This window comes from Notothenia coriiceps, unplaced genomic scaffold (assembly GCF_000735185.1).
Source record: "Notothenia coriiceps isolate Sejong01 unplaced genomic scaffold, NC01 NC01_scaffold00000339, whole genome shotgun sequence".
Lineage (NCBI taxonomy): Eukaryota > Metazoa > Chordata > Actinopteri > Perciformes > Nototheniidae > Notothenia > Notothenia coriiceps.
The window spans coordinates 15,759,905-15,768,610 of NW_011333040.1; the positions used below are offsets into that span (position 1 = coordinate 15,759,905).

Genomic DNA, 8,706 nt, shown 5'->3' on the forward strand with positions numbered 1-8,706 from the left:
CAAACACACACACACACACACACACACACACACACACACACACACACACACACACACACACACACACACACACACACACACACACACACACACACACACACACACACACACACACACACACACACACACACACACACACACACACACACACACACACACACAGATAGATAGTGTGAATACACTGCGGTTTACAAAGAAGTGGCTAACAACAATAACACCAAACAACTTTTGTACTGTTTAATAAAACTCTTTAATTCATTTGTTTTTTCAAGTGAACCGGTGTGTGTACATCATGAGGTGATTCATATCGATGATCATAATTCAAAGTTGTCTTCTTTTCTACCATCATTGTCTATATTTAGTTTAGTGCGAGTGTAATTATCCCTCATTCTAGACATCGCACCGCTCAAAAGTCATTTCGAATGATCTGATCAAAACATTTTCACCAATAAAACATCAGACTCACCAATTCAAGTTCCTAAAACACTCTTCACCAATAGGAACTGCTGCACGCTGTATTTGTATTGGAACAGTTCAATATCCAGTTCCATGGTATGTGCAATTTCCGATCTCAGTGAGGCATATTGAGCAGTAGACCCTGTAGTTCTCCTATAACAGGTTTGTATTATTATAAATCTATATTTTCCAACATTTTTTACCATTAGTTTAAAATAAATTAGCACTGCAACATACTGCATAACGGATCTGGGACACAACTACAATAAAGAATCCCACAAAAGTGTGTCACAGTCGTTGACGTCGTTTATATGTCTGTCACATAGGTGTTGGTTAGCTCACTATGTAGGTAACTTTGACTTTTCTATATAAATGCAGTTGCAACCAGACACACATTCTGTGGAGTTTCACATTGACTCAATACAATATTCTATCAGACCCATCTTGCACAGTAACTGATGAACAAAGCTTGACATAATTGGCTTTCCACATAATAGAATTACCTTTGTAGCAGTGTTCGTAGTTGTGATTTAGTTACCTCAGAGGTCAAGTCATTTTCCATGAGGGGTTTTTCATTACTTAGTATTTCCTCTGTACACTTGTCAGTAATGTTTGTCTGATCTAAGGAGCAGATGGGGACAGCCGGGATGTGGCGTACATCTACAGTTCTTCACCAGGAACCTGCAGGTTGAGGTTCAGTCAGGGGAAGAAGTGTCTTAGGAGGTCCTTCTTGTTGACCTTGCCCATCTGATTCCTCGGCAACTCGTCCACCAGCAGCAGGCCTGTGGGGATGGTGTAGGGCACCATGTGCTTCCTGCAATAAACACTGATGTTAAAACACTGAAGACTGCACTTCAGAAAGCGAGATAAACACAGGCAGGCATACACAACAACACACAACTCTGATGTATGTGCACATGGATGGGAATATGCAGGAGCTCACAACAACAGAAAGAACTGGAAAACAATTGCAAAACAAAGGCTAGCCCTTTGGCAGAGTAGTTGAGATAAGAAAATAAATGTCCTTCATACACTCCGCAGCCCTCCTCCCTAATATCCCCAATTCGCCTTCCAGACACAGACAATTCCATTCGTACAGAACAATATAATCACTGTGAGATGAAATAAATAAAAAAAATAATAAAAGGAAAAACAGAAGGCTGGGATAATTAAAAGTGTTTTATTTTTTCGGGTTTGAATGCATGGCTGTTACGTCAAGTCTTGAAGCCTGGAGCTTTTCGATTATCTTCTAACCTAGTTTGTTTGTTTGTGCCAAAGTGTGTGCGTGTGTTTGCGTGTGTATGCTTATGGTGCGAGTGAGCATAATGACTCATACTGCTGCCATCAAACACTCCTTTCAGCAGATGTCTCCGTCTCTGTGACTCAGTGAGTAAAGTGTGAGTGAGTATATGTGCATACATACACATCTCTGTAATGGGGCTCGTGTCACCAATTTCTCTGGGGCAGTGTGTGTGTGTGTGTGTGTGTGTGTGTGTGTGTGTGTGTGTGTGTGTGTGTGTGTGTGTGTGTGTGTGTGTATGTGTTTGTGTATGTGTGTGTGTTCAAGGCAGTGTGAGGGTGTGATATAGATTCAGACTGACAGCTGAAGCCAGGGCACTGAAGAGTGAGCATCCATCTCCTTGTTTATGTCTCATTTTATCTCCCTCTCCCTCTCTCCTCGAGACCCTGGCCCAGCAGTGGGCTGTGTGCTGGCACTGCCTGTCTGCTGGCAGCACCCCTGGCTGCAAACACTGTGTGTGTGTGTGTGTGTGTGTGTTAACCTGGGTCACAAGCAGCAGTAGTAATCCACCATGCTGGACCAGCAGGCCACAGCAGTAGGAGCTGAAACCCCCACACCATATGGGGCCAACAGCCGTCACACACGCAGAGATACACACACCCACACACACAAATGCATGCACGCACACACAAAATGAATTCATACAGAATTCAGAGGTGTGAATAAATGATAGTGGTGGGTAGTAAAAAGAGTAGGAGACAAAAACAGATGGTGGGAAAGTGAAGGGAAAAGTGGTCAAATAAGAGGCGAGTAAAACTGGAGAATACAAAAAGAAGAGGTGTCTTTGTGCCTTCAGTCCCCAAACCGAGAGCTGCATGTCCCCACCAACTGTCTGCGTTAGACAAAATAAACTCTACTGACATTTAGAAAGGGCAGAAGAAAAAACCCGACGGCCTCCGTAAACAATCATTTGTTTGCTTCCTCTACATCTTCCTCTTTTTCATCTCCTGTCTTTCCTTCAGCTCCCCTCATTAGTCCATATCTGGCCTCTCTTTCTCTCACATCCCTCCCTATTGATCTGCGGACTTCAGGGCCGCTCACTGGGGATGTGTGCTGAACTGCAGAGTCTGCATTAGAAGCCTTCATTTGTTTACCACACGACTGACAAAGAGCTGTGGAAATTGTCTTCTTAAATCAGCGTAATAATATTGAACCAAGACAGGGCCAGCACTGTAATAATATGATGCTCTTTTGTTTTTAGGGAATTCAGGATTGTTGATTGGTTGTAAGAGGTTGGGGAGGCTGTGTCTCAGTGAATAGTGTGCTGGACTTGGAATCGGGGGGTAGCCAGTTCGAGTCCCACTGCAGCCTGTCATTGTCGTTGTGTCCCTGGGCAAGACACTTCACCTCAAATTGCTCCTGTGGGGATTGTCCACAGTACTGAATGTATGTAAGTTGCTTTGGATAAAAGCGTCTAACAAATGACATGTAATGTAATGTAATGTAAGTTTATAATACAAAAAATGTCCAAAGTAATTATGAAATCTTCTCTTACGTTGCTGCAAAAGTTAAGCCAGGTTTAACTTTTTATGGGCGACCCTGCATTTATTTTTTCCGCAAATGAATAACGCAGCTGTATTTATTCATGCTCTGCTCCTGTTTATCTGAAATAAATCTCAGGACTAACTTTGCAGGTTTATACCCGTGTGTTTACAGGCATCTTTCCTATAGTTTGTGTGAGCAAAATGGACTTGGAAATGGGGCCTATACCAACCCACTAGCCTACCTTCCACGGAGGAAAATGACTTATAACAGTCCGTTTATGATCTGGTTTAAACAGTGTCATATAGAATAGATTTGAAAAGCAAGCATACACATAATCACACATGAGATTATCCGTCTGAAAGTCACAGCACCTTGCCCAGGTCTTCAGCTTTTCCAGGGTCATACTCTGCCCTTTCCTCAGCTGCACCACTGCGGTGACTCTCTGACCCCAGGTAGCATCTGGTGCTCCGATCACAGCCACATCTGCAAGGTTAAAAATCACAAAAGGCAGACATGTCATTTTAAAATTTCAACTGCTCAATTTCATTTAACCTGTATTAGGACACGTCTACATTTCTCCTGTTGTTCGCTCTATACTTCAGCACGTTGGTTTTATAGCAGAACAATACCTCAGATTCAAATATCTGACTCTTATCCTAAACTATAAGGTGGTTACAAGTGGACAGTTAAGAAAATGTTTTCAGTCATTTTGTATGAATGTTTAAGATCATTGTCATCATACTGCTTGGTACACATTTAGGGGGATTACATACTGTTTTAAAAAGGCAAAACATCTTGTTGTTGTTGATTTATACAACTTGAATTCCTGACACTTGTCACATCCCTTCTACTTCCTAACTGAACCTGTGCAGCTTACCGAGGATGCCTGGATGAGCCAGTAGGTGCCGCTCCACCTCGAGGGCACTGATCTTGTAGCCGCCGCTCTTGATGATGTCAACACTGGTGCGGCCCATTATCCAATACACACCATCTCTATAGACCGCTGTGTCTCCTAAAAGATGCATGAATACAAGAAATGTAGAACAAATAATCAAGAACGGAAAATAAATAGTGAGCTCAGGATGATAAGGGGTTAAACCACGTATTTGTTATCACTAACATGCTTACATTTAGTTAGAAACAATACTTTATTTGACTACTTACTGCTTTTTATTAGCATTGATTGTAGCAGCAGCTATTTAGCATTTTCAGAATTAAATTATTTTGAGCCTTGCTTGCCTAGACAACCTAATTAACTATGTTTGCAATAAATAGTTTTGCGAAAACCTTTTGGGTTTATGGGGAACAATCTGAGTGAAAATCATTAAAAACAACAAAATGGCGTACAGAAGTAACTTTCATATCACCTTTAGGACTAGATACAAGCTATGTAGGGTAAACTTGGTTAAAAACAAGGTGTGTGTGTGTGTGTGTGAGCATGGGGAAGTCAGAGTGCAGTGGATGGATGAGTGTTTCACACACACACACACACACACACACACACACACACACACACACACACACACACACACACACACACACACACACACACACACACACACACACACGGTGTCTGGGGGACAGGTGTGGAGGAGGATGAGTACAGAGGGGCTCAGCTGGGCCTGGGGATGACGAGCGGAGGAAATGGGTCAGTATGGATGAGTGGAGAGAGACGGAGGGGGAGAAAAATGGACAGAGCAGGGAAGGAGCGGAGAGAGGAAAAGCAGGAACAGGAAGGTGTCCTTTTGGATTATTACCGGGGGTGCGTCTACAGCTGGGGCCGAGGGGGGAATGGGTGTTAGTGTGTCTGCGAGACACTGTGATGAGGTTAAGCGGACACTATAGTTTTATTGAAGGGTTGGAAAAAGATGGTGGACTGAGAGGTCAACAAAGGTAAAGGATAGCTACTGCAGGTGAACTAAAACCTGCACATTTTATTTAATTATAGACCATATTTTGTATGTGTAGACCATCTTCAGACAGTTTTTTAAGCCAAACAAATAATCTAAATAATAACCTTTACCAGAAATGTATTATACAAATGTAATAACTGCCATTTGGATAAGTATTCAGACCATTATGCAGGATGAGATTTAGATATGAAGCATATTCATATTCTCTAACTATAGGTAGGAAAGGGAATAAGTGTATTACTATTCCTTTGATGGCGTTGAACTGGGAGACTTTGGATTAATTCCATCAGTGTTTAATTCCCAAGGTACCCGCTATTGAATCTTTGCTTGTTTGTCTACAGCTGAAACATGGAACCAATAACTAAAAGGACTGGCCCTGCCTCACATAGAATCAACACGATGAAGCATTTGAGGAGAAGGGTTATATTTTGATGGTGGTCTGTTTTTACTGCCATCTACAATCTGTCCTCTACTTCATCATTTAATCTCATTTGTTCTCTACTCTAACCCTGTATTCCTCTATACATCTTAGTCCACTTCTTCAGTGTCAGCCAAACACATACAAACTAAGGTTTTTTTGGGGGGGTTCCATCCTTGCCCTCAATTTTTCTCAGTCCCTCTGGATCATCTCTCACCACATCTCCTGTTTCTTCCTCTCCACGCATCTTCCCCGTCTCTTCTTCCCCTCTTGCCTCTCCGCTTCAGCATCAATAGAGGGCCCATCTGTTCCCATACATCACGCACTTCATTTCAGTTTATTAGCTGGGATAAATCATAAATATTTCATTATACATCACGGGCGGCTGTCGCCTGCACACCGACAATTTATCACCGCTGCCCTCTCTGCCGGCTTGCCACGGCGGCTATAAGCTTTCCAGTCTATTAAACAAGATTGATACAGTGTGTAAATTTAGATATTGGGAATTTCTTCACAGACCACTGCTCCGCACTGATAGGCCAGGGTAACAGGGGAGGAGGGAGGAGGGGGAGCAGAGAGATGTGGGGGAGGGGGGTAGTTAGTTTTCCCTTTTTTCATCCTCCTTTGGATGAAGGGAAAAAAGGAAAATAAATTAGGAATAATTTGGTTACAGCCATGTAGCTTTCTCATCTTATGCAAATAGATATGGGGAAAAGAGCAGTTTACATGCACATTGATACGCTGTTAGTGTGTGTATCCATGAGCTGAAACTAATAAAAACACCATAAAAGTTGTCCATTTGGCTGCAAATGTTTAAGCGTGGAGGAAAGAAGCGACATTAAAGAGGAAATGTTTGATTAAAGAGTTGAAGAGAAACACTCAGACATCAACTTGAATTAAGTTTGAAGTACTTATACAGGATTCTTTGACCTTGTCTCTTTGAGGTGGGGGGGGGGGAGATAACGAGGGAAAGAACAGCATGTTTGGAGAGAGGCATGAGTGGGAATAGTGATTGGAGAACACAGACTGATAAAAGAGGAAAGAAGGGCGAGAGAGATTGTTGGGAACTGTGTTACTAGGACGCACACAAACACACGAGCTGGTACACACACACACACACACACACATACGTACTGAACATGCACACACCGTACATACACACACACACACGCACGCACGCAAGCACACACACACTAGTTCAGGCGTCAGAGACTCTCTGCCATTATGTGTTATGGCGTCGGAGGCAGATATGGCCGAATGGCTTTCTTAATTAAAACGATAAGAAGCCTAATTGCACTGGGCTTTCATCTCATTCTGAGGCATTAAAGAAAGTGAAGGCACAGAGTGGAAAAAAAAAGAAGAAATAAAAACAGATCAAGACTTTAACTGGAGGGTGTAGGGCAGAGGAAAACTCCATCAAGTCTTTCAGACAACAAGAGACATTAGCTGGCTCTGCAGAAAACTTGGTTCTGTCACAGTGTAACTTCTTAAAATGGACACAGAGTCATTTTAAGCCGTTAATTATCATTTTCTTAGCAGGAAAAACAACATTGTGTAGCAAAGAGTGTTATCAACAGATTTTCAAATTCCAGCGGCAGCATTTTTTCAGAGTCACACAAAAGTGCCTTAAGTGGAATTTCTGCTAGAGTGTGACATTTGAAAATTTTCCAGAACTTTGATGGCTGGCCTTCATTCCTGCCAAGGCACACNCCGGTCCGCGCCCCCCACCTTCCAGCAGGAAAAGCTGGAGGCCGGAAAAGAGTGAGACAGGTAGCGCGCAAAAGTAAAAGTGGAACCGAGAGTGGTACGAGAGACAGAACGAGAGCAAGACAGACAGACATTACGAGAGCGAGACAGTTTGTCCCCGTACCACTGGTTGAAAACCACTGCTGTAGATCACTGCCGGTACGTGCGCTGGGAGCGCACCGTTTAAGTTTGAAAGTTGAAAAGTTTGTGTGTCTGAAACACTATGTGATACAGTACAGTTTACACAGCACAGTACATGTTCTGTAGCTACTATTGCACTAAATGGTAACACTTGAATACGTTATGCAAATATGCAACTTGTTTGTTGAAATGTTAATAAATGGGAGCTTCCTCAAACAGCCATCTCTTTCCCGACAATCCCGTTCTGTGCACGAACCCTTACATATGGTAATTAAACATTAAAACACCTGCGGCTTATAGTCCAGTGCGGTTTATATATGTACACATCATTCAATTTAGCTGCTGCGGTTTATATTCAGGTGCGCCTTATAGTCCGAAAATTACGGGTATATGAATACTAGTCTTTTGAAAGTCTCAATATTTACATTACAATGATTTCTGCAATACTGTATGACAACATGGTCATACATATAAAGACATTTTAATTTAATAGAGAGAGAAAAAAAGAGAAAGAGAGGGACAGAGAGAATCACAGTAAATAACAGGGAATGGAGAGTGGGATAGAAAAAGAAGCGGAAAAGGAAATAATCTAATGGACAATCAAAACTAAATATCACATCCAAATTGATTCCCTTGGAGCAAGTAAAAGTGAAATATTTTCCTTTTATTTAATGTAAATGGCAGAGTAAGGTTTAGACATTAGCTTTATATTAAACCCATCAACACAACACCAAAAAAAGTCAAAACATATTTCCTCTTTTGCAAAGGTCAGGGTTTAGGAAACAGGAGACTGCTGTAGGGCAGAGAGACGGCATGTTACAGTAGGCCTTCTGTACGCACACTTTTGACAAAGGGGCTTTTTGACAGACACAGAAGAAGCCGCTCATATCCTCCGCTGCATCAAGCCTCATCTCACAGGCGTTAATGCGCATACATCGTGAACTACATGCACGGATACAAAATACTGCTATATCTCATAAACTCACTTATTCAAGGACAAAGCTATTACATTACAGATTACACCCCACCTACTCCATCTCTCCACACACACACACACACACACACACACACACACACACACACACACACACACACACACACACACACACACACACACACACACACACACACACACACACACACACACTATCTCACACACACAGACACACACACACACACACACACACTCACACACACACACACAAACACACTGGATGTCTCTAATTCATATGTAAAGACACACACAC

General features: G+C 42.3%; 1 protein-coding gene across 1 annotated transcript in view; it reads right to left on the reverse strand.

The window, feature by feature from the left end:
• Positions 1-232: 232 nt before the first annotated feature.
• Positions 233-8,706, reverse strand: part of acsf3 (acyl-CoA synthetase family member 3) — a 34,345-nt gene continuing 25,871 nt past the window's right edge. Inside the window, exons 8-10 of the mRNA XM_010778259.1 lie at positions 4,119-4,253; positions 3,613-3,724; positions 233-1,270 (exon numbers count right to left, since the gene is read on the reverse strand). Of these exons, the coding sequence (XP_010776561.1) occupies positions 1,156-1,270; positions 3,613-3,724; positions 4,119-4,253 (362 nt within the window). The 3' untranslated portion in view covers positions 233-1,155. The remainder of the gene's footprint in view (positions 1,271-3,612; positions 3,725-4,118; positions 4,254-8,706) is intronic.